Below are 24,257 nucleotides of genomic sequence, written 5' to 3'. Positions count from 1 at the left end.
CCTCTGATTAACAGCCATCACCAGGCTTCTGAAGGGAGACTGAGTACACCTGGGTACACCTTTTCCCAACATCACAATTTCTTTCAGCAAGCAACAAGTTAGGATGGCAGTTTTATGAGCTCAGTATGTTTACCTATACGTGGCCAAATAAAGAAATCCACAGCCTTGAATGAAGCATTGCAATTTATTGGTAACAGTGCAAAGTAGACAGTAAACATATACCACATACATGGAAGGAGACCATTCAACCAATGTCATATACCAAAATAAGGCAGAAAACAGCACCTCTTCAGCTATTAGAGAAGAATTCCACTGCTCCCTGTAATCCATTATTGAAGAAGGCTGGTGAGAGAAGGTGCTCTCAATCTTACAAGACAGCAATGATACATTTCACCATTTCCCAAAAATTCACTGTTTCCCTGAAAGAGAGGAGGAACATGATTGTTCTTCTGAACACAGAACATCCCTTTGGACAAGGCCTTGAGTCAGTGGTTGAGGTAGATGGGGTTGTGTTTCCCCAGACATAGAGTCCCCATTCGCATTTCTGGTTTATAAAATAGGCTGTATATGAATTGTGCTCCGTGTAAGTAGAAGATGAACCCAGTAATGCAGCTGTTGGACAAATAAAAATCAAAGTAAGGTAACACTGCTGTGCAGCTGAATCAGAAAACAGTAGGAATAAAATGATGATCCTGTAATTAAGTGGCAGCTCAAGCAAGGAAACAATTAAAAAACAGTAGGTTCTCTTTGCTTTGAGACAAAGGATGCCATGTAACAACTTAATCAGACTGCTCTAAATCCTTAGCAAATATGTTGCTCAAAAACTGAGAATATGATGTCACTGCCCCATGACGACTGTCTTGGAGAGCTCATGTGTCACTCTGGAGTACTCTGTTCTTCAGGCAAGTGGAGTTCAAGGACACAAGAAAGGAGGGATATTATCAACCATAACGGAAATATTACCAAGTAAACTAAGAAAAGAGCATTGTCAAACTGCTGGTAGGAAACAGCCTGACAGTTGCAGGCACTGAGGTTCCTGTAGGCACTGAAGTAGGGAGATTTTGGAGTTTCTTTTTTTTCCCCCACTCCCTCAATAAATTGTGGAGATTTCAAAAATCGTTACATTGTTCTTAGAAGTGAACTATCCAGTCAGCATTGTTGTTCCAGTATACCAAGATGAGAGCAGCTCTTCCAATCTGTGCTGTTATCCAGCAGCCTTTGTACTTATCTAGTCATGATTTTCAGCATTGTAATTTTGTTCATTATCCATACATTTGATCCTTAGTCAGTATGGGTCTTCCTCATCTGTGTCCTAAGTAGGGGGAATAGAGAAAGAAATTAAGACTGTGTACCAAGACATCAGTTTGATAAAAATTTGAGTCTGCTAGGCTTCAGACAAGAGCTTGAATATTTCCTAAACTGCTGGTGTGGTTGAACAGGTCTCAGAATTTGTAGTTGTACAAACACTTGCAGCTAAATCTACTGGATTGTCACAAACACAGCTGAATTGCCACTGCTCAAATAACACATGAAACGTATTTTAAATTAAGCAGCAGATAAAACTTAAGCAAAAGAAAAACAAAGTGCAGAAAGGCATCAACTCAAAAGGCATCCCAGCCCCCTACACTGGGGATCCAGAGCAGCACAAACTGCTGTGTTTTCAGCTATGACCAACCACATACTTTCAGATCCCCATCTATCGTTCTAACCACAGTAATCACTCCTTGGCATCTTCACAACCCAGCTCTGCTGCCCTCATGTGTGGAAAATAGCAAGGAGTAAAAGCACAGCCAAATGAGACTGACGTCTCTGAAATCCAGAGAGGTCACGTTCTTGCACCTCCTCTCAATACTGATATTGAGAAAATAAGTGGTAAAGACATCAACTTTCACTTACCACACAGTTCCAACACCACGTTTTGAGTCTCTCCATGCAGCTGTCTGTATATTCGGACCTGGAAAGCAACAAGCACAGGGTGAGGCTGGACTTTCCACCACTGAACACAAACTATCTCTCTTCTATTGACTACAATATCTACCTCTATCACTGAATTTTGAGGCTTTTCATCATCTCTTTGACTTCATAGCAAGCCCAAAAAGAATAGGGAGTGCCAGGTTTCTTATTTCAAGAGGCAGCTATTTCATTTAACAAGAGCTGCCCCTTAGGAACAAATTTACAACAATAAGCAGAGTGTTATATTAAAATACCAGTACTACAACTGAGCAGAGTGAATTCTCTGCAAAAACAGGTGCAACTCCAGCAGTTACAGGGCTGCTTTAGTGCTTTTACTACACTACCATGCCAAACACTCCCAGCACAGAGTCCTCTCCAATTCAGAAGGGAATCCAGCCTTCAGGAGCTGTTCAACACTTGGCAGCTCTGGTCAGGCCATCACTGGAGCAGTTAGCATTATTTACTTTGCGTTTGGTTACATACAAACAAAACTAAGCCCACATCAGCAAAATATTTTGCCGACTTAAGCTGAAATAAGTTTAGGTAGGGAAGTGAAAGACTGTCTACCCCTAAACTGCTTCACTTCCATGGCATCATACCGCAGCCAGGAAAAGAGATATAAAGCATTTATGCTTCAAAACTGAGTTTCTCCGAAAGAGTTTCTGCTCACTAGTTAAATTATGCTCATACAGGGACTGAACTGCAGATGCTGAGAGCTATGCAATGAAGAACAGTAGAGAAACAATGGCCGGTGTCTAGAAGCCAAGGAAGAACAAGCTTTAGGTTCCAGACAGAACTTACTCAGATTCTTCAACAGAGGATTTCTTGCAGCCAGGTTTCTTCTTCTCTTTTATCAGTCCAGATTTCCTTCCCATCCTCACCAACATCAGAACAACCACAACAGTGGAAGGAATAAATACTACAATGGATAGCAGTGTCACTGAAGTCAGTTGGAAAGAAAAGCCTGCAGGATAGACAAAGAACAGCCCCATGGTAACTAGTTAAATATGGCTTTCTTAAAGCTCTGTGAAAAATATGCTTCCAGGACAGACTGATATCCTTTTTACACACAGTACTGGGCTGGCAGTTTTGAAACAGCTTGTTGCTGAATCTGTAAGACTCCTAGCACATATCCAGCATAGTAAGATGCTTTATGTGCAAAAAATGACAAAGTAAGGCAGGTCATGATGTAACTTCATCAGCCTGTCTAAGCTACACATTTGGGGCAGTTCTCACATGTAAGGCAGATGATGAAATTACGTATGACTAAAAGTCAGTGTTTGTGGTCTGACCAGAATTTCCCCTACTACTACTGCAATGAAGACTGGAATTCCTGAACAAAAGCCCATTTTAATTTCTGTTATCGCCACTGCCTTTTTTCATCTCTTTCTGTCTCCAGTAAATTCAGTGGTTCTCAGTGCGTTTAGCAATGAAAGAACAGCAGCTGAGGTAACTCTTGCTGAAAACGTTACTGGGAACTCTCAGGAACAACTTCACATGCAATGTTCAGATTGTTATGGTTCAGACAGGGCCACAGCGCAGCTGTATCACACAGGTGAGAGAATGTTGATGAAATAAAGGCTTACCCCTCTCTGTAACAATCAGCACCGTCTGGGGAATGTTATGGTATACATCTGGAGGGTTCTTCACACTGCAGATGAATGTCCCATTGTCACTCACAGACGGACTTTGGATAGCAATGGAAGCATCACCCTTAGCAGTGTTCCCAAGCCACGATATCCTGTCTTTGAACTTTCCCACTGATGGTGGGTATGCAACAGACTGATAGTGAAAAACCTGAAAGGAAGGAAAGGCAATAATTGCTCTAATAAAACAGACTACTAAGAAAACAAAGTCAAGCTCTTCTCGGATTGTAAATGAAGAAATATGCATTAACAAGGCAGAAAGAATAACACTTATACAGGAGAGCTCTTTAAGTTCCTTTTCATTGATTTTGAATCAGCTACATTTCACTCTCTCTCCAAAGCTTCTATCTTCCAGCCTTGGCACTCATATGTGTCACCATCACCCTTCTGACCAGGTTGTTCCCTTCTGTAGATCTGCAGCCAAGAAGTAGAGCACGTTCCTTCCCTCACACAAGAGAGTATCACAGTTCTTCAGAATACGCTTTCTGTGCTTTTGCACTTACTATTCTATCTGTAAAGACTTAGCAGACCTCATTTCATACAGGCAGCATCCTTTTATTCCACATATGAGAACATTATGAAGAGTTCAAACTCTACAGGAAGCATTAATCACTAATTAACTGAAAGATAAACATTTTCAGTTTCTGCCTTGAATGAGAGACTTCCAGCAGGTGTTCAGATTTCTATATTTATACTTAGATTTCAAAGGGCTACCACAAAGATAAAGCAGCAACCCGTAAACCTCAGAGACATACCGAAGACAGTGATGCCTATCTTTGCAAGCATTTTTACTACTCTAAGGTATATCAAAAGTAGATTACAGCACCAGATTACTAGGATACATTTGCCTCCAAGCAAGCTCCCAATCGAATGCTTTACAGTCATTCTAAATATAGCAGTAGGGTACAATTTAGCTCTTGAGTCAAAATCCAAAGGATTACTTAATCATTTCTATGCACTTTCATTATTATGCACTTACATAAACTATTTCTTGCCCAAAGGACACACAAGCAATTTCAGATGGAAAAGGAAACAACAAGGACAATCCCAACCTTTAAAATGATGAAGAAGCACAGCAAGGCAAACAGAAAATACCACCAGATTTTCACTGTGCACAGGGACCAGATCAACACCCAGTTGAAAAAGACTCCTTGCTCTACTTACTGTCTCCATCCGACCACCAGTAAGGGGCCGGTATGTCCAGTCTATTGTTAGACTCTCAGTGATGGGAAAACTGGACTTGAATGAGCATTTCAGCACTACTTGTTCACCCACATAACCTCGCACCTCCGGACTGGTTTTAATATCCAGAGAAAGAGCACCACAGATACCTGATGGAAGAAACCCAAAAGACAAGGATTACATTATTGTTATTTGTGATGCATGGAAGAGATGATGCCCCAGCATACTGATGCATACGCAGTATAAAGATCTAAGTCCAGCAGTGACTACCATCACTACAATGAAATTTAAAAAAAAATAGCTGATTCCCCTAACTTATATTCTCTGTGGGATTGCATCTTATCCCAAAAGGCTTTTATCTGGAAAATACCACCAAAAGTCTACAGATGTTTACAAATCGAGGTTGGTGGCCCTGCCAATGGCAAGGGCATTGGAGATTCATGATCCTTATGGTTCCTTCCAACCCAGGCCATTCTGTGATTCTGAGGTAGAAGAGGTTTTAGAGCCAAGAAATTGTATCAGCTAACTCAGAGGAATCGCACCATGCTAGCCTTAGACTGCTGCCAGGTGGTTCTGATGCTTTGCCCCAAAGTGACGGAGCTGGTGACTGGGTTCAGAGTCAACCACACTGGCAAACAATCTTCACTTAGAATTTTCAGGATGCCATGCAATTCCTGCTCTGTTTCCTTACTGCAGTGCTCCAGCCAACGAGGAAACCTGCCTCAACAACCCGAGCACTCCTTTAGTAAGAACGGATTAAGTTAGCAGGAGACTTACAGCCAGTTCTAACCCCTACTGTGGGCTGGCTGCCCCCCCCCCAGCTCAGGCTGCCCAGGGCCCCATCCCACCTGGCCTTGAGTGCCTGCAGGGATGGGGCACCCACAGCTCTGGGCAGCAGTGCCAGCGCCTCACCGCCCTCTGACAAAGGATTGCTTCCTCCTAACATCTAACCTCACCCCCAGCCCCTCCTTATAGCTTAAAGCCCCCCGCACCCCGGACACACAGCGCTCAGGAGCGAAGCCCGCCGGCAGCGCCCAGCAGACGGGCCTCCTCCCACCGCCCCACCCCGGTGCCTGCAGCGTGCGGCCGCCCAACCCCCGCAGCGGCCTTGCCGACCGCCGCCACCCCCCGTTCGCTAGTTACCGAGCAGAAGCAGAGCCCCCCGAGGAACGAGAAAGCCGATTTCGGCCGCCCGCACCGCCTCGCTGCCCCGCATCCCGGCCGCGGCGGCTCCTCTCAGGAGCGCAACATGGCGGCACACCTGCGGGCAGCGCAGGTGAGGGCGGGGGCGGCGCCAAGATGGCCGCCGCGTGTCGCCATGGCAACGAGGCCGCGCCTCTCACCTGGGCCGCCCTGCAGCGCTGGCCGGTAGGCCGAGGTCTGCGCCTCGGGACGGAGCCCGGCATGCGATGTGAATTTCTCCATAACGTTGTCACTTCTACCCACGAACCGCGTTTATTTACGATGGACACGATAGAAAACAAAACTGTACAAACAGATAACGCGGTCAGCACGTTACACGCAGAGTTATGAAGCCATAAAGTTACCCTTTAAATAAACAGGCTGACATTTTGACTTAGTGTTGGTTAAACGCCGGAATAGCTCAGCGGTTTTAGTGACCTGGGGTTCCATTTGCTTGAGGTTGGATGGGAATACAGTGTTAAACGGATGGATTTACAGGAGTACGATGTGCTGGTTGGTACGTGGGGCTTTGAGCAGCATCCAGAGAAACGGTGCTGTGCCAGTGGGAGGATGTTTTGTCAGCTACCCCATGGACAAAGCCTACTGGAGTGAAAAACACACCCACCGGTCCAGTTATCCCTAACAAGAAACAGCAGACGTTCGTTATCTGTAACACTTTCCATTTAAAGTAGCAACGACATTAAAGTACGCCGTAGCAGCTCCTCGGATCCCTCACCTAATGGTCTTCCTTTAGGTGACCCCAGACAGGGCACAATAACCTGGCAGCCCGAATGTACCTTTGGATTTTTAAGGTGCACGAGTGTGTGCCTGCTCAGACACAGCAAATATCTATCCAGTCACTCATCTCGGTGCTTTGTTCAAATCGGCTGACATTTCATCCTCACAACCAATTTGCTCACATTTGGCAGCTGTGGAGATTAAGGACAGTTCCTTGTTCACGGGGCAAGGGCCTCCTGTTGTTCTCCGGTGAAGGAAATAACACTTTACAACTTATGTTGAGGCCACTCTCTTTTCTTGCAAGAATTTCAGGTTGAGCAGGGATGCCACACTTCCAGCATCAGGCGTCTGTAATTCAGCTTTGTTCTAAGATCCAAAATTACAAGCTTTCACCATCTGCTTTAGAAGTACCTGAGAAGGAGGATTAAAAGAAAAACAAAACAGATTCATTACTCATGATTATTGTTGAAAACAAACATAGGGGAAGCATCTGTTGACCTCAGAAATTGAATGGGAGAAAATTGCGCTTGAAATATTTCAGCAAAGCCAGCAAATCTGGGAAGAGTTTCAGTCTTCCTGTAGCAATTATAAGGAAATAAATATTAAATTAATCAAAAAGCATATTCAAAACTAATGAAAGGGAATTAATTCCTCTCTCCACAAAGCAAGCACAACATGGAAAGCAGCAATAATGGCTTTCCTGCAATGATCCCCATTGATAAGGTGGAGAAATCTCTCTTATGGTTAAGAGGGAGCTCTGTCACCACTGCCTTTCAGTTGTCAGTCTTTCTCTGGCAGTTCCTCAAGAGCAACGTGTGGTCTTTTTTGCTCATATTTATGGCTACTGTGGCCTGCTGACTGCAGAATGGAAGTGAAATACATAAATAAAACTGTCTAGAAAGTCTGCAGTAACACCAAGACATTGATTAGAGAATGTTTGATTAGATACCTGCATTGTATATACTATCAGAGACCTCTAGTCTTCTAATGGAGTGATTTCCTTCTCTTCTATATTCCTCAGCTTCTCCTTTTCTCTACTTTTATGAAAAAAGTAAAAAAGAAAAAAAAAAAAAAAAAAAAGAAAATCAGCATCAGATATCCTGAGCAGCAGTGAGGTTCTGAGTTACATACAACATACATAATATATAACAGGAATTCATATGGGCTTCTACTCTCTATAAGGAGCCAACTTGAAGTACAAGAGCAAAATGAGGACTCCAAAGTTCATTCGTCCCTGGGGCTCTGTTCCGACTGCAAGTAAGCAGCCAATTATTGCTAATTATGTTGGCAGCTTTGCATTGTAGATGCTTAATATAGGGCCCAAGCCAATGATTCAGAATGTCCATGAAGATATATTTGACAAGCCTTCCCAGAAGCCTTTCTCCCTCTCCCCTCTTGTGCTTACAGTTCAGTGTCTGCCACCTCGATCGTCTTCTCTTGCTGTTTCTTCCGACGATGTCGACAGATAATCACAACTGTCACCACAATGATCATCAAACCACAGGCAGACCCAATGGCTATGGCAAGGAAGTGGATTTCGGAGAAATTCACTGCATGGAGAGAAATAGGTGAATGAACAAGAGGGACTCGCTGAGGGCTGTTGGTATGAAGCTGGATACTTATTCCCACAAATATAACCTTTTCTTAAGCACTTTTTTCCATTATATCCAGTACACTTCCTCATGCTTTCACTTTATAATCCTTTTTCTTCCATGCATTTTTCCATGTGTGGAGGAAGACCCGTCCCTGTTTTGCACTATTTTCACATGGCTTCTTGTGGTGTTCTTGGCCTCTCACCTTTCTGCACAACTCTGAGTCGCACTTCTCCAATGGTGCCATCGATGTCTCGTGGGTTCTTCACTTGGCAGGTGAATGTTCCATTGTCAGTGGGCTGTAAATTCCAGATAACGATGGAAACATCGTAACGCTCAATATTCCCATCCCAAGTGACTCGCCCTTTGAACCGTCCAGCAGATGGTGTGTAGGGCTCCTTGAGATAATAAAATACCTGGAAGAAAGAGAGGAAACTGTAACTCCTGCAGCTTATGAAGTGAAAGTGGGGTAGCACTAGCTAAGAAAGATTGCCTGAGCTGAGGAGAGCTGTTTTGGCGCTGTCTCTCCCAGATGAACCTAAAACAATTTCAAAATGCTCCAGCAGCCATGCGACCTCAGTCCTCTCAGGTCTAAGGCTTTGTTAGGCTGTTCAACAGCCTTTCAGTTATGCTACAATACATGTTGAGCTGCCTGTCCTGACATGTTGGCCAAAGAAAATCGTAAGTCATCACGTGCAGGATGTTAGCTAAGGTATGGGATTCAGTTGTCAGCAGGTGAAATTTCCTGCTACCCTGCTTACCCTAAACTAAGCAGAAAGGGGCTTTCTTGAACAAGGTTATCCAAACAAAACCTCTTGCTTAGAGTAATCCTCATGAACAGCAGAGGAAGGCTCGAGATGTCCGTACTTGTGTGTTTCAGCTGTGCATGCCCAGACCCACACCTGGCATTGTTACCCAGCCAGTGCTGGGCCCTGGGAGTGGTGTATGTGAGCAAAGCGTGCATCAATGAAACGGAGCGTAAGGGTCTCACTCACTGGCTCATGAGAGCTCAGGTCCTCGGACTGGAAGTTCCAGGTCACTGACAGCAGTGGGCTAATAGGGCTGCTGCTGGAGAAGGTGCATTTGAGCCGTACGTTAGTTCCATTCACAGCATCCACCTCCTTATAAGTATAAACTTCTATGGCTGCGACAGGCCACAGTGCTGCAGGGAAAACAGGAAGGGGTTAGAAATAAACAAAACTACTGTCCTGGAGTAATCTCATCACTTATCTCTGCTTGTTCTAGGCAGGAGCCTGCCCTGTCTGTCCCTATTAACGTTTAACCTAACAATTACAAGCATGCCGGTTTAATTACTGAGTGTGGTAGTCCTGTGTATGCAGAATCCAAAAGATCTCATGTGCTTCATGGCTTTTGTAGGTGATATGCGAGCTGCACCCTGCTGCTTTCACCGGAGTTTGCTTTCATCCGCACTGCTAGGACAATGGTTCCTTTGTAGTTTTGTGACTGCGGTTAGATACTGACAGATCTAATAACGAGTTGAGAAGGGACCTCTGAGAGGGACTCGCCTGCAGGAAAAGACACTGGTTTGTTTTAGTAAGGAATCGTCTCTTTTCAGGCGTGAGCAAACGACACCTAGGAGGTGCAGTGCTGCTGTAAATGCCAGCCCTCTCGCTGCATAAGCTTATATCTGACAGGCACAAAAGATGTCACATAACTTCATGTGTTTGTCCCGGTCACATTATCACAGGTGATTACGCCTTATTGTACTCGGTTCCCCAGGCAGATTTCTTCAGAAAAGCAGCTCTGTTCCTTAAAGTAGCACTGCTAAGCACCTATGAACAGTTACCACCTCCCACCCCTGAACTTTCTTCTATCCTCTTTGTGTTTTTCCTTTGAGTGTCTTGCACACTGCGGTGAAAACTGCTTTTACTCATGTAAGAGCTGTCTGTCGAGGAGGTTAATAACACCGCCAGACAATTATAGGCAAAGCAGGTTGAGAATCTACACAGGAAATCCTCAAGGTAAATCTGCAAACATTTGTTTGTCAAACAAACATCCTCTGTTATGAAAACCACCACGGCTGCTGCTTAAAAATAAGTTCACATCAAGGCAGAGGACATAAAGAAGAGCAGCAAAAGTGACCACAAAAGACTCAGAAAGAAGATGCTCTCATTTCCCTCTTTTTCCCCCTGTGATCACATTATTGCTTCCCTCACTGCTTCAGACCTCTGAACCGGCCAGCACAGTCCTCTGGTTAATGAGTTAATTTCCACTGGTAAAAGGAAAGAAAGAAAAAATCCTTACAGAGCAGAAAAAGAAAACACGAGTGATTTTCTATCACAGCAGGAAACTGATATAACCCACTCAGTATGACTCAAGGAAAAAGAGCTTATCAGGGGTTGTCGTAGCAAAGACAATCAATACTCCTGTATTTGAATGTAATTTATAGCTAAAGAATTTATTTCCTTAGAGGAGAAAATATTTGAAATACCAAAACAGCAAAGGAGATTGTATTTCAAAACTTCACTGGCAGAGATGATGACTCTCTCCCAAAGATCCCACATTGAATTTTCCTGTTTTCACTTCAAACTTCTTTAAAAGAACAACTGTGGGAACTAAGGGTAAAAAATACATTTTTTTATAAGACAGATTATTGAGAGTATCTGCTTTCCAATACTTCTCTTGAGGAGGAGGTGGTGTCCCCAGATTGAATTTTGATTCTGGTTACATTGTTATCAACCACTGACAATTCAAGTGACTTTTTTGCCATAGTTATTTATTGCTGTGTAAAGGACCTAAACAGCTGCTAACAAACTGTGATTGTCTGGTAACAAAGACGGAGAAAAAACACCTAAGTCCGGATTCCTGGCAAGATCAAAGAGTGAGGCAGGAGGGGAAAGGATGTGTAACCAGAGCTCAGAATTAGATCAGTGTTCTTCCTCCACCCGAACAACCTGAGCCTGTTTGTCGCAGAAATTCAATCGTGTCACTCGCAAGCGAACCCGGGACCAAAAGAATCACAGCAATCATCCACAACCAATATCTGAGACTCCTGTAAAGTCGCTGCCTTACTGAGGATGATAATTAAGGGATGAGAAGAGGAAAGTCAAGACGGCAACAGAGGCCAGACAATGGCAGGTTTCCTTACCTCGGAGCTGTGCCCCAAGGATGAGCACAGCCCCCAGCCAGGTGTGGCTAGGCATCGGGAAAACAAGTCCGTGCTCTGCGGGCTGAGCAGCACAGGGAGAAGTTTGTTTCAGGCTCTTGATAACTGGATAAAAGATGAGTTTCTCAAAGCCTTCCTGGGACGGTTGAGCAAATTCTTTTCTCTCAGCTTGGCCTGGAAGGCAATGTGAACACGTCTTCTTGCTTGAGTCACTGCCCTGCACTGAAGGAGAGGTGCGGCAGCCAGACAGCTCACTGCTGTGCGTAAAGCAGGCAGATTTTCAAGGTAAGATTAATTTCTTCTGCCTCCCATATTCCCTTGCTCTTTTGTGTTGCAATCATCCCTCCTCCCAGCTTCCACTTGAAACCACTCCCCTCTTGTGGGACGGCATTTTACACCTAAACATCGATTTGCCTTGAGGTGTTTAGAGATAGCCTGAAGGAATGAAGTCTATTTGTTTGATTGAAAAGTTGCAAACAGTACCAAAAAAAAAAAAAAAAGATAACAGATCAGCCAGCCTGTGACAGCACTGTGGGCATGCACTCAGATCGTGGAAGGGTCCTGCTGAAGCACAGGTACCTGTAATGAAGAGAGGCGATCACTCTGCTTTTTGTTGCAGCTGCCCTGTGGAAGAATTGGGAAACAGCATTATCTAATGCTGGTGAAGTTCTTGGAAAAGTCAGAAGACAACAGCCTCAGATATGAGTCAAAGCTAGTGCTAGTCCAGGCACTGCTTGGAAAGCCCCAGCATGCTTAACAACGTGATGGCACGAGGAGCTGGAGAAACTCAGTGAGACACAAAACGTTTTCCCAGTGGCACGTGAGACATGAAATTGAGTTGTGCATGTGCGTTAGCAATAGCAGGCTGTTTGCTAACCATAAGTTAGACCATAAATCATGTAAAAGCATTTAAGTTGTACCGGCTGCGACTGGGCTTGTGTCTGATCCTTGGCCAGCTTCCAAAGCAGCCATCCCAGGTTATGAACTTTCATTGTGACTGGTGCTAATTGCCTTTGCGGTGGTGCCAAAGCAGGAATGAGGTGTTTTAGCACCTGTAAGATTGATGTATCTCAGATGCATTGAGCTCACAGTGCATGCACCATCTGAGCACATTATATTCAGTGCATTCAAGTAGGGTATGCTGGAAGGATAAGCTCTTGCCATGGTTGATAGTTCTGTAGAATTGCCTGGCTTGCAGGTCTCTTACAGTCCTGGGAGAGGTAATTGCTACTCACTTACATTGTCTCAGGTCTGAACTTGAAGAGTGTTGGCACAGGCTCTTATTTTTAACCACTGGATTCTTTCCTCAGGTGAGATACAGGTCCAGTCTTTCTCGATTTGGAAGAAGCTGAACTGCTGTCATTGCAGTGGTTTCAGAGTGAGTGTTTGGGTCTCACCTGGCTCTCCTCAGTGCAGAGGAACTCCAAATACGCCCTGCTTCCAGGACATATAACTTGCAGCTCACACTTAGAAGGCACCAAAATGTTCAACATTAACTCATGTTTTCCAGACAATCAAGCCGGATTTCCTCTTTAGATTTTCAGATCCAAGTGGATCCAGGTACGCAGCTTTCCCTCACACATGTTCAGGCAGAAGCACGATTGTGTGGTTAGAGCAGCAAGACTCCACAGCTCCTTTCTCAGCCTGCCATTTGGTTTTGGCTCGCAGAGGCTTGCTGGGCTGGTTTCTGAAAGGTGTTCATGGCTTTCCCTGCAATAAGATGTCACCGATTCCATCCCCAGCAGCACAAGGATCAGTGCATCTATGTTACAGGTAATCCAGAAGTCAAGCTGTAGGAATTTCCAGTTTAAGACTTTGGTGCTTTGTTGTGCCTCATGACAACAAGGCGTCACATCAGCTCCATGTCTTCCCACAGACCAGGCTGGCAACTCTTAACTCTGTCCTGCACAGCAGCAACTTATCTTCAGGCAACCCATGCAGATTCCAATTGGACAAGTTGTATTTCCTCCTTTCACTGCCTTTGGCCACTCAGCAACAATACCGGCTTTCATGGCCACATCTGTGTAATGCACAGCACTGGGGAGGAGGGTCTGTGCCAGTCTTTATTTGCAATCTTCTACTAACCTTCAACTTCTTGTTTCAAAACATTCTGACTCCAACTGTTATGAGAACCAAGTTCAAGGCACCATTATTAGTAATGCAAATTTTTCATTTTGAAACAGAAATTAGTAAAAGAAAGGGCTGACAGCTAACGGGAGCAGCTCAATAAATTGAAAAAAGCCCCCAGCGTTGCGATTAGCCATGTAAATAAATAAGCTCTTTGCAAGGAGCACGAAGCCAGCTTCACACATCCAGAAAGGAGAGCTTTGAGATCTGAACGGCAGACTCAGGAACAAAGTGCACCCTTGTGGAGGGAGGAAGCTTTGTTTTTGCAATGCCTGTTTTGGACAGGTACCCTAAAAAATCCCCAGCATCTTTGTGCCTTTGTATGAGCAGCTCTGCCATATTTCAAGCACAGGAAAACAGAAAGATGGTGCGTTCTGCGTGTCTGCATCCCTGCTGAGAGCAATACTTGGGACGGCCCCAACCCTATGGGAATCTCTGGGTGGTTGGGAAGGAGAAAGTTCCCTTCTGCTGTGTTCCGCAGCGAGGGCAGGGGAGAGCTGGGGTGAGAGCAGGGTGCGTCGGAGGGGCTGGAGCCCCCTCTAGTGGAGTCCAGCCACTTTTACTCGGGTACTTAATCCCCAGAGTCGTAGAAAGCCTTTCAAAAGTCAACACGCTTTTTATGAGTGTAGTAACAGGGCAAGGGGTAATGGCTTTAAGTAGAAGAGGGTAGATTTAGACAGGATATTAGTTAGAAATTCTCCATGATGAGGGCGGTGAGGCTCTGGCACTGCTGCCCAGAAAGGCTGCGGGTGCCCCATCCCTGGAGGTGCCCAAGGCCACGGATGGGGCTGTGGGCAACCCGGACTGGTGGGAGATGTTCCTGCCCACAGCAAGGGGTTGGAATTAGGAGATCTTTAGGGTCCCTTCCAACCCAAATCATTTTCTGATTCCTGGTTCCTTCTCTTTGTTCCCTCAGTACGTTAGGCTGCTTGCAGAAATTTGAACTTCAGTAATACATTGAAAAATTCGTAAGGTCCTGAAGGTAAATCTAACACAGGCTTGTGTGTGCCTCCTGCTGCTGAGTGACAGCAGGTCTCCAATGGGCTGGTGCAGAGCAGCCACCCCTTGCTGTCAATGACGTTATTTGAAGACATGTTGAGCCTCCGCATTTCCTGAGAAGTTTTTCTTATCACGTGTGCTCTGTGTCTTTCTGGGCTGCTTGCAGGTTTCACTGGAAACAGTGAGTCTCCTTGGCACTGCTCCATTCGCTGCCATACACAGTTCTGCGAAAAACTCTTGGGCCTCTTTCTTGTAAGCAAGAACTTGAAGAGCAAATGTGTTCTTTCTTCCTTCGCAGCCAGCTGCAGTGATGCCAATCTGATCGGGAACGGTAGAAAAGAGCGAGAGAAGGAGGAGCACAAGGATGAGGTGTGAGGTGCCCCTGCCCCTCCTGGGCCTCCTGCTGTGTGTGGGTGAGTGGAGCTGGATGGACTCCTGCAGGGATGGGGAGGGCTCCAGGGGCTGCAGTGCACGATGCATGGCAGCACGGCTGCTTTGGTACCCGCAGCCACATCTTCTGAAACTGGTGTATACAGCTGCCACCTTCCAAAGTGAGCGTTCCTCTCAGAGGGCAAAATGAGGATCCAACCCTTTCAGGCTTGGCTCCTCACTCAGTTTCTGCTTGCTCACTGATCCGCTAAAGGATGCGGTCTCCAAAATTTAGGCAGCAGAGTGGGTGAAGCTATGAGCTGGAGGATGGGGCACTACCTCCTGCAGCAGTGTGAACTGTAAGGGTCCAAGCTTCAAATCCTTATTTCATTTTTACACTCTATCCATGCACATTTCTTAAGCATTTTGTGATCGTGGTGTATAGCTTCTACTCTGTGTACTGATCCACTGCTATCTTGGGAACAGCAGCATTTTCCATGTTACTGGTTTGAACTGAGCAGCATTTCTTTGATCCATGGCAATAAAGCAGAATTGCAGAATTCCTTGCAAGAAACTGTTTTCTAAGCGGGCTCGAAAAATCATTCCAACCTCTGTTCAGTCGTAGTCTGTTTAAAATGGCTTCCAAAGAAAGGGGCTTCATTTCAAAACAACATCCTGTCTTAGCCAACAGAATCTAATTTAGCACAAATATGAGTGTGAAGATCTTCCTCAAGCAGCTGAATTCAGGAGATCCTTGAAGTAGGAAAGGCATATAATATCAAGATCTAATTTGATTAACACATGTTATTCTTTCTTTTGTAGTTGGTGCAGCAGCTCAGGGGGGTAAGTGTATTTTACTAGTATTCATGACTAATTAAAAAAATTAAAGTAGCAGTGGTGTGTGGCCACACTGTCTGACATAGAGTTGAATATTTTGTGATGACATCTTGTGATGATTTCTGCTTAGCATTGCAAAGTGGTCAGTATGAAAACTTAAAGAAAATAGGCTTGCGTGCACAGGGAATTTACATTCTACAATTAGATTAAAGATAGAGCAGAACAAATTGGGTGGGATCATGGAGGGGGAGGGAAGCGTGCCAGAATCTCCTTGTAATTATGGTTTCTCTTCTCATTGGCCCTAAATCCAAGCTGAATTCACAGTGGAGATTTCTGGAACCACAGTGACAATCACATGTCCCTCCTCTGGAAGCAACATAAAAGTGATGCCAAAAAATGATGGGAAAACAATAAACTACAATAAGTACATGATAGAGAATCATAACAGCTCTCCTCTCAATGTGACTTGTGAAGAAAATAATGAAAAGCATGAAATGTACCTGAATGCCAAAGGTGAGTGAAAAAGCACTCAGTCTGTGAGAACCTGCCTGGGCTAAAGATAAAGCCAACACCTTTCAGAGGTGGATGTTGAGATGGGCTGAGTGAATGCTGTTCTGCAGAGGCATTTTGGGCAGCTGCTCTACATTCACTGTGTAGAATTCAGCATAGTTAGGGAGAGGATAAAGTCAGATCAGCATGAGAAGAACAGTAATGATCTAGGAGATGATTTACATTGCAGGCAATGCAGAACAGCAAAGTATAGATGGTACTCACATCAGCCCCTAGGACTGTTTGAAGACTGAAATGGAGTGGGGATAGAACGGCCCATGCCTTCCTCTTTCCTTTCTGTTTGCTCTTTGCTCCTTCTCACCCCAAGCTGTATCTTTTCTGCAAGCATTAAGTGCATGAGTAACAACCACGAACATGATGAGCAGAAAGCATTTTACTGATGTTTTGGATACGTGGCCTTTCCCTTTCACCACTGCTGCAAAGGCAGCGTGCCTGGCTAAGAGCACTTTTGTATTCCCTCCTGGCAGTGTGCACAAACTGTGAGGAGCTGGATACCTTGACTGTGACAGGGATCATCATTGCGGATCTTCTCATCACCTTGGGGGTACTGATTTTGGTCCATTACTTCAGCAAAAACAAGAAGGGGCAATCGAGAGCTGCTGCTGGCAGTCGGCCACGAGGTAAGAGCCATTTCAGATGTCTGCTCTCCGCGGTGTGCGCTACGTGCTAAACTAAGCAGTCATCCTTGCTGATGGATGGAGCACCCTCTGTCTCCCACAAAGCCCCCAGAGCCTTGCCAAACCCCACTCCTGATGCCACATGTGATGCTCTGGACTGAATTCTGTATGGGCTGCATGTGATAGAGGCTTCCTGCTCATAGGAAACCATTTCACAGGCTGCTGTGAAGCAGCATTGAGACTGTGATGAAGCAAACACTGCATCCGTCTCAGGCATTCAAAGATCCAGAATCAGGAACACGTGCAGTAGATGCATCACAATTTACTGAAACACTGAATTCAAATTTCTGGCTTCTGAGGCCTTGTTTTGGTGGCCCAGTGGGTCCAGCAGTGGGGCTGATGGATAATAATGGGATCCTGCTTTGGCAGGGGGGTTGGACTCGATGATCTCTGGAGGACCCTTCCAACCCCTACGATTCTGTGATTCTGTGATAATAAATGCTGGGGTAAAGTGATGAGGGGTTGTGACCTCATGATGCCACTTTGGAATTGTTCAAGTGTCAATGGTGATATTTGTATCAGGGGGCTGCCTGTGGGTCAAATGGGTGCTCGCCATTCTGGGTTTGTGCAGATCAGATGTTGCCACTTCCAATAGTGCCCAAAAAGCTGACACAAATCTATCAGCAGATTGAAATCCCCTGCTGTGTGCTCATCACACCTGCTGAGTGATGGGTTCAAATGCAATGCAATGTGTTCTCATCTATTCAGCTTCCTAGGCCAGAGGGGTATAGATCTGATATCCATCTGTGGGGCAGATGTCTGTGGTCACAGGGCCCTCATGTTTTCTTCTTGAAAAAGAAAGCTGATTTCCTCCTAAATGATTGTAAGATCTCACAGCTGCAGCAGTTGGATCTTTAAAAGCTCTGAGTTCACAACGAAATCACATGAGTTTACCCATGGTATGTGTTACCCTGGGATCATCTCTGTGAAAGCCCCTCACGCTGTGTTAGAAGAACCATCACCATGGATGACTCCTTTTTGCCTCTGTTGCAGCTCAGAAGATGCAGCGTCCTCCCCCTGTTCCAAACCCCGACTACGAGGTAAGGACAACCTGCGCTTTTTCCACTTTTCTTTGCTGGTTGGGGAGGGATAGGCAGAGCTGGGGATCTGTAGCATTTGTTCTGTTTTTCTCCTTTGATGTAACATCCAGTCCACCTCCAAGCTCTGCAGGGTGTGGAGGAAAATGGTGGGGAGGGTGGAGGCCCTTTTCTCTGATGACACAGGGAGTCAGAAGCAGAAATGCAGTTTCCTGCAGACTGCTCGTTGCCAAAGCATCACTCTGATCCTAGTCTCTCTGTTGTGGTTTTCTCTGAGTACTGTATGGACTAAGAGCCTGGAGTCTTGGAAGATGTATTAAGAAGGATTCCTGAACAAGCATCTCTTCTGTTCCCACAGCCCATCAGGAAAGGCCAGCGAGAAGTGTATGCAGGCCTGGAACACAGGGGCTTCTGAAATTCTCCCAGATACCAGGCTGGATGGAAAACAGAGGCAGAAGAACTGAGTGCTTCTGGCTAGCTTGCTGCTGGCTCTCTGCAGACCCACTGTGACCCAGGTGCCTTGAGGTCAGCCGAGCAGCTGGACAGGACAGGCGTCCTGCTGCCCTATGCTGTTCCACCCCATGGTGTTCCTTCAGTCTGACATTAGGGCTAAGAAATCTCTGAGCCTATTGGCAGAGAAGTTTTCCTTCTCACTAAAAGCCTGGAGCCTCACTCATGGTTTCTAACCTCCTTTCCCCTCTCTCTTCTCTCTCTGCTTCAATTGCATGCTCTGTCTTTCCCTCCAATTTCATTTTCTGTCCCAAGTGCCTGCACTTGCTTCCCTTTCCTCCCTACGTAGCTAGTGCATGAAATGAGGATTCTTCTCAGAGGGATTGGCCTCTAATGCTGTCCTTCTCCAAAAGAAGAGACAAATTGCTACCAGTACGTGCAGATAGGGCCATCCAACCCATAGCCCTTCTTCTGTGGGAAATGAGTAGGGCTGAGTGCCCTTTGCATCGGGGTACCTTTATGTCTCACATCTTCATTAAAACATCCTTTAAGGTTTAGATGAGAATTTGGCACTTACCCAAGTCACCTGAAAGCCTATTAGGAAATTTAAGTGGTTGGCTGAGTGTGAGATTTTCGTTACTATTAAATTAAGAGGCTCTTAGACCTTTCAGATTAGATTTGACCCCCACTTAGAAATGAACATCACATTTTCAGTCTGACTGAGACAGCACAGCAGGGATTTTTGTGTTTCCCAGATTGAAACTTGGACCCTTGGGTTCAGCCCCAGCACCAGCACTCCGTTCTGCAACAGCTGGAATTGAAAAGAATGTGGTGGGGCCATAGAGATACAAATTCAGGACAGCATCTAGCTCTTTTGTGAAGCTGTCCTTCAATTTTTACTGATATGTCATGTTGTCATGTAAGATAAAAACATCTATTTGAGTGGCTGCACCTTAAAGGCTGCCCAAGTGCATTTGCTGGTGCTGTTTCACTTACCTGAGCTATTGCTGCATAGAGCTTCTTGTGATCTGTCCTTTATTGCTTACCTTTCCCTCTCCATTTCAGTCTGGCACTTGAGCTCTGCTTGGGTTCTATTAGAAAGATGTCAGGCTACTTTGCCATTGGTAAAAGTCTGTTTCAGCTTTTTTTTTCAATATACATTTTCAAAATTGTAATATATTAATAAAATGAGAGCCAACATCCCCAGATATGCAGCAGAAAGGATTTTCTTGTGCTTTTTTTTTTTTTTACTTCTATTAAAGAAAAAGATTTTGTGTTGAGTTCCCAGCTCAGGAATAGACTGAGACTGTGCTTCTGTGGCTCTGGGGGAAGAGACCTACACACACAGAAATGCACTGCCATGCCCTGGAGAGCTGAGCCTCAGAGCTGGGCAGGGATGAAGAGGAGCTGGGAGTGGGATCAGGTGTGCTTTTGGGGGACAAGATAAATAGCTGGGGCCCCAAACACTGAACATAGCAATTCTCAACTGAGTGATCTGAAAAGCAGCACGGTGGGACTGGTAGTAACAAAAGGAGAAAGGCCCAAGAGGTGCTTTGATGTGTGGAAACATTTCTGGCTTAAGACTGGCTCAGAGCCACATTTCTGTTGCTCTGCAAAGCAACAGATCTGAAGAGAGGAAACAGCAGCAGTGGTGGGGGTTGTGGGTGGTTTAGCTTGAGTTTCAGCACAAGGGGTTGAACACTCGAGCAAGGACTGTGCTTCAGACTGCTGTACATACCCTGCAGGATGTGGTTTTAAAAGCAGTACAGCGGGCTTTACCATACAAAGCTCTAAATATCTAAGAGGGAGATTGCAAGACCCAACCAGCACCAACCCCCAGCTGCTCTGAAACCACTCTGGGTCACGTTCTTATCCCCAACATATCAGCACTGCCCCAAGGAAGCTTACCTGGCCCAGCCATATGGACCACAGCCACAGATGGGACATGAGAAGCACATTTTGCTTCAAGCTGTGCCCTGGTGCATCTACCATCTATGGGGCTGCATGTTTGCCTAGTGTTTGCCTCAACTAGTGCCACCCCACTTTCTCCTTACCTCAATGGAATCAGCATAAATCTGGTGACAACATCTCTCCGTGCTTAGCAGTGCTACAGAAACATTTCTGCTTCTTCCCAAGGTGAGGTGCTAAGGAGCCTCCCACAGACTAGATGGAAATGCTGTTCCTGCTCTCCCTCTGATTTGTGCAGAGCATGCCCACCATGCCATGAGTTTCTCCTGCTGTTTGGGTGTGGATAGAAACCTTTGTTACATCTGAAATCTGATGGGGATGAAAGCATTGTGAACCAGTCAATCTGCCAGTCACTTTTTTTGATAAGGCTCACCCTGATGGCTTTGTAGATGTAAGGAGGACATTGACATATTCTACCTGTGATTGCCATATCAGTCTCACCCTTCACCAGAGCAGTTGGGAGGGGAAAAGCCACCAAGATGTGAAGAGCAAAATATTGCACAAACAGCTGACATCAAAGGAAAACGGGTCACTTTGTTGTTCACTGTCTGTAAGGCTGCACCCACAGCTTTGCATGGCCTGTAAGTTGTTATCTGTGCCACAAATGCCAGATTGGAGGCCAGCTCTCACTGACTATGTAACTGTGAGTTGAGCGTGAACCCTTTTGGTACTTGCATTAAACCATTGAGTCACAAATCAGTTTGCAGCCTACTGCTCTGTAAAGCCTTAGATTCTTAGCACACAGATTCTTAGAAAAGGAGAAAAACAAATCTACAGGTGTGTGCAACTGGCATATGGAAGATGACCTGGTTTCTGAGGTTTCAAACTGCTACCTGGTGCTGGTTATAATCAGCCTCCAATTTTGGCCAGCCATTCTACAAGTCAGCTCTGCTGAGTGTTGTTATGAACCATACTGTTGGCCATGATCCCCAGCGTGGAGCTAAATGAGTCAGGAGCAGCAAGCTTCTCCCTTCACAAGGTCCCCACACTTCAGCTTCAGCAGTGGATCTGGATGCCATTTGGATCCAGGCACAGCCTTGGATGCCTGCCTGCACTGGCAGAACAGCGTCCTATCAGACAGGTAGAAACCTCACAGCTCTGCAGGGATCCAGTAGATCACAGCCAGTGCACACCTTCTCCAGTGACTGCATGGCTCCCCAGACCTTAACACAACTGATACAACAGAGGGGCCATAGAATAAGATTATCTTTAATGAGAGGAATACAGAAATGCAATGCATCACGGAGAGAGCAGATTGCTACAAGCAGCCCATCCTGGCAGGGAGCTGGAGGGCTCTCCAGGCAAAAACCCACAGTGCCTTCTGCCAGCAGCTAGTTCACAAAGCAGCACCAGGGCAGGGTGCTGGTGCTCTTTGGCACTGGCTATGGTTTCATTGTGTGAAGGAGTCACTGGCCCCAGTGCCTTCCCACTTCACTTGCGGGCCTTGGCAGTTGCCAGCTGGCTGTACTGTCCATCATTCCGCTCACCAAGGGGCTAGGGAGAAAAAAAGGCAAGGCAAGTTACAACTGTGTTTGTCCAGCCTTGTGGGGGGAAGCTGGCCAAGACTCCCCTTTGCCAAGCTTTTGGCAAGCTCCCTCCACTGCCCCCAAGCTTAACAACCCCAGAGAGGGCAGAGGGCAGCTGAGCCTGCACCATCCTACAGGTTGCTCAGGGAGAAGCTGCTGTGAACCTCCCAGCAGAGAGTGACAACACCACACTCCACCTCCCCAGCAGCTGTGCCATCATGGCCATGTCATTCCAGCCAAGTGGAGCTGCTGACACCTATGAATGCACACAAAAAAACATACACACGTGCACATGCATGCTCACCTGGTAGAGCTGGTCGTTGGCTATCAGGTTCTGCCTGTCAGAAGCTAAATAAAGAAAGACTGCAGTCAAAGATCAGGAGGCACCATGGGCAATGTGCAGTGCATTTGCAAACAAACCCAAGTAGCTGGCTGTTTTGACTTCCTCTGGTAGATATGGCAGAAAGCTGCTGTCCTGGGGATGATGTTTTGGAGAGCATTGTATATTTGATGGCTTTTCCCAAGAAGCTAAGCTAGGGGCATAAAGGGTACACGGAGTGACCCCTCCCAGGGCTGCGCTGGAGGCTGGCTGCTGGCTGGTGCCTGTGTCACACACTTACTGAGCTGCGTGGCAGTGACGGAAGTCCCCAGGTACCATGCAGCCCCAGAGCTGCCCAGGCACCCAGGCACTTCCTGTCCCCACCCATGAGCAGGCTCTCCCCTCACCTCGTGACATGCGTCCCTTATCTTGCCCGGTGATGCAATACACAGCAATTGCCAGGAAGACAGTGGCGATAACATCTGCGATCACAATCCCTGAGATGGTGGGAGCATCCACTTCAATGCAATTCTGGCACACTGGAAACACAAAGAACACAAAGACTGAGAGCAAGATCGGTACCAGGAACCTGCCCCTCGCCTCCAACTCCAGTGGCTGTCTCTGTTCTGCCACCTGAGTTGATATGAGCCCAGATTGCTCTGCCAGCTCAAGCAGGTTCTATTCTCAGGACAGCAGAGCTTGGTTTGCCTGCATGACCCAACCCAGTGGCACAAGCTGTCATGTGTACCCAGCACTCTGAGCTAGCCATTCCTGGAACAGCAAGCCACAGCATAGGCAGGAATGGAACCACCTGCAGGTTCTGGGAAATCAGTATTTCCCTTAAAAACTGGCTTACATGAAAACTCTGGAGCAGTCCTGGCTCTAGAAATTGAGCTTCAAACACTCACTTCGATAATGCACCTGGAGAGTGGAGTTTTTGTTATCCAGCATACATTTATAGATGCCTCTGGGATCATCGTAAATTGTACCCAAGTCCAGCAGTGTCATGTTTCCTAACTCAACTTCGTCTTTCCACCATTTAATTTCTTGTTTTTGCTCTCCTTTGCTTGTTTGACATTGCAGAAACACCTTCCCACTGATTTCTTTCACAATAATCCCTCCTGAAAAATAAAGGAGAGCAGAGAGTTTTGTAGCTGCATTCTCAGCCCTTACAGTGGTGCAGAGCTCCTGAGTGTCCTTCGTAGAGATGGCTGCTGTAGAAGCATTGAGTTTTTCCCTGAGCAGTGAAAAGGATGATGCAGACAGAAATCTCTGCAAAAAAGCAAATTGGCCAGTGGAAAAGCAGTCCAGCGTTCAATAGATGGTTACTTAGTGCAGCTCTGGTGTATAGATCCAATCCCTCTCAGAATGAAAACTAACTGGAACCATGCATCTGCCTGGGCTCCGCTCAGTCTGCACACATGTGAGCCTCATCCCGCACACAGAGCACGAATAACAGAGTGCCACTACGACAGAGACATTCCAACAGCGAGTGAAACGTTTCCCTTAAATGCAAAGTCAGGAGCAAAACCCAAACAGCAAAGCAAAAGAAAACATGGAGGATGATAGCGGAAACAAACATTCCTAGGGAAAACCATGCAAAAAGACCCACAGAATTGCTCCTTTGGCCCCTTTGCCATCCCCGCGTTCCCTGTGCCCCAGTAGGCAGTGGGCAGTGGGCAGCACCCAGTGCCTTTGGGACTTACCATGGACGCCCAACTTGGCCACAGCCATGCTGGCAAACAGCAGCCAGGTGCCCAGGGCCCGTCCGTTCCGCATGGCTCAGAGCGATGGCAGCTCTGTGTGCTGCTCAGGGGAGAGGAGGCGGGGAGAGCTCTGATCATGAAGAGCGGAGCTTCGTCAGGCAGCGGAAGCAGAGCTGAGGCTTCCAAACAACAACAGCCTCCTCCACCCCACCACAGCGCCCACAGGGGGCTATGGGGGAAAGTGTATTAAGT

General features: G+C 46.2%; 4 protein-coding genes across 6 annotated transcripts; 1 reads left to right on the top strand and 3 right to left on the bottom strand.

Moving 5' to 3' along the window:
- Positions 1-165: 165 nt before the first annotated feature.
- Positions 166-6,125, bottom strand: MPZL3 (myelin protein zero like 3). Its single transcript, XM_031599917.2, has 6 exons — positions 5,925-6,125; positions 4,764-4,930; positions 3,540-3,750; positions 2,755-2,917; positions 1,897-1,954; positions 166-1,312 (listed from the first exon to the last, which is right to left on the bottom strand). Exons 1-6 carry the CDS (start codon positions 5,995-5,997, stop codon positions 1,286-1,288), a joined length of 699 nt encoding a protein of 232 aa, XP_031455777.1. The 5' UTR covers positions 5,998-6,125; the 3' UTR covers positions 166-1,285.
- Positions 6,126-6,213: 88 nt separating this feature from the next.
- Positions 6,214-11,699, bottom strand: MPZL2 (myelin protein zero like 2). 2 transcript variants are annotated; one of them, XM_031599919.2, is made up of 6 exons: positions 11,403-11,699; positions 9,289-9,455; positions 8,499-8,709; positions 8,107-8,251; positions 7,651-7,738; positions 6,214-7,112 (listed from the first exon to the last, which is right to left on the bottom strand). In XM_031599919.2, exons 1-5 carry the CDS (start codon positions 11,455-11,457, stop codon positions 7,678-7,680), a joined length of 639 nt encoding a protein of 212 aa, XP_031455779.1. In that variant the 5' UTR covers positions 11,458-11,699; the 3' UTR covers positions 6,214-7,112; positions 7,651-7,677. The 2 variants fall into 2 exon arrangements, with proteins under 2 accessions (XP_031455779.1, XP_089979593.1); XM_090123467.1 differs by having other exon boundaries at positions 7,651-7,735; positions 11,403-11,483.
- A 2,909-nt stretch (positions 11,700-14,608) lies between these two features.
- Positions 14,609-19,710, top strand: CD3E (CD3 epsilon subunit of T-cell receptor complex). 2 transcript variants are annotated; one of them, XM_031599920.2, is made up of 7 exons: positions 14,609-14,727; positions 14,845-14,959; positions 15,738-15,758; positions 16,065-16,265; positions 16,790-16,942; positions 17,993-18,039; positions 18,395-19,710. In XM_031599920.2, the coding sequence occupies exons 2-7, from the start codon at positions 14,911-14,913 to the stop codon at positions 18,449-18,451; spliced, it is 528 nt and encodes a 175-aa protein (XP_031455780.2). In that variant the 5' UTR covers positions 14,609-14,727; positions 14,845-14,910; the 3' UTR covers positions 18,452-19,710. The 2 variants fall into 2 exon arrangements, with proteins under 2 accessions (XP_031455780.2, XP_031455781.2); XM_031599921.2 differs by lacking the exon at positions 14,609-14,727 and having other exon boundaries at positions 14,734-14,959.
- A 1,937-nt stretch (positions 19,711-21,647) lies between these two features.
- Positions 21,648-24,164, bottom strand: CD3D (CD3 delta subunit of T-cell receptor complex). Its single transcript, XM_031599923.2, has 5 exons — positions 24,006-24,164; positions 23,208-23,420; positions 22,707-22,838; positions 22,285-22,328; positions 21,648-21,948 (listed from the first exon to the last, which is right to left on the bottom strand). Exons 1-5 carry the CDS (start codon positions 24,076-24,078, stop codon positions 21,886-21,888), a joined length of 525 nt encoding a protein of 174 aa, XP_031455783.1. The 5' UTR covers positions 24,079-24,164; the 3' UTR covers positions 21,648-21,885.
- Between the last annotated feature and the right edge of the window lie 93 nt (positions 24,165-24,257).

Source organism: Phasianus colchicus, chromosome 23 (assembly GCF_987193195.1).
Source record: "Phasianus colchicus chromosome 23, bPhaCol1.hap1.1, whole genome shotgun sequence".
Taxonomy (NCBI): Eukaryota; Metazoa; Chordata; class Aves; order Galliformes; family Phasianidae; genus Phasianus; species Phasianus colchicus.
Note: the sequence above shows the minus strand (reverse complement) of the source record. Positions and strands in the feature narration are given on the sequence as shown.

Bases quoted from the DNA above. Each gene is read 5' to 3' on its own strand.
- MPZL3 (XM_031599917.2), bottom strand. From the start codon at position 5,997: ATGCGGGGCAGCGAGGCGGTGCGGGCGGCCGAAATCGGCTTTCTCGTT. The intron at 3,751-4,763 runs GTAAGTAGAGCA...CCTTCCTTTCAG, and splicing joins CTGGTGGTCGGATGGAGACA to GTTTTTCACTATCAGTCTGT. The intron at 2,918-3,539 runs GTAAGCCTTTAT...TCTATCCTGCAG, and splicing joins GCTGATTGTTACAGAGAGGG to GCTTTTCTTTCCAACTGACT.
- MPZL2 (XM_031599919.2), bottom strand. From the start codon at position 11,457: ATGCCTAGCCACACCTGGCTGGGGGCTGTGCTCATCCTTGGGGCACAG. The intron at 9,456-11,402 runs GTAAGGAAACCT...TTTTCCCTGCAG, and splicing joins CCTTGGGGCACAGCTCCGAG to CACTGTGGCCTGTCGCAGCC. The intron at 7,739-8,106 runs GTAAGCACAAGA...TTTTCATAAAAG, and splicing joins GAGGTGGCAGACACTGAACT to TAGAGAAAAGGAGAAGCTGA.
- CD3E (XM_031599920.2), top strand. From the start codon at position 14,911: ATGAGGTGTGAGGTGCCCCTGCCCCTCCTGGGCCTCCTGCTGTGTGTG. The intron at 15,759-16,064 runs GTAAGTGTATTT...CCTAAATCCAAG, and splicing joins TGGTGCAGCAGCTCAGGGGG to CTGAATTCACAGTGGAGATT. The intron at 16,266-16,789 runs GTGAGTGAAAAA...CCCTCCTGGCAG, and splicing joins AATGTACCTGAATGCCAAAG to TGTGCACAAACTGTGAGGAG.
- CD3D (XM_031599923.2), bottom strand. From the start codon at position 24,078: ATGCGGAACGGACGGGCCCTGGGCACCTGGCTGCTGTTTGCCAGCATG. The intron at 22,839-23,207 runs GTGAGTGTTTGA...TTGTGTTTCCAG, and splicing joins TCTCCAGGTGCATTATCGAA to TGTGCCAGAATTGCATTGAA. The intron at 22,329-22,706 runs GTGAGGGGAGAG...TTCTTTATTTAG, and splicing joins TAAGGGACGCATGTCACGAG to CTTCTGACAGGCAGAACCTG.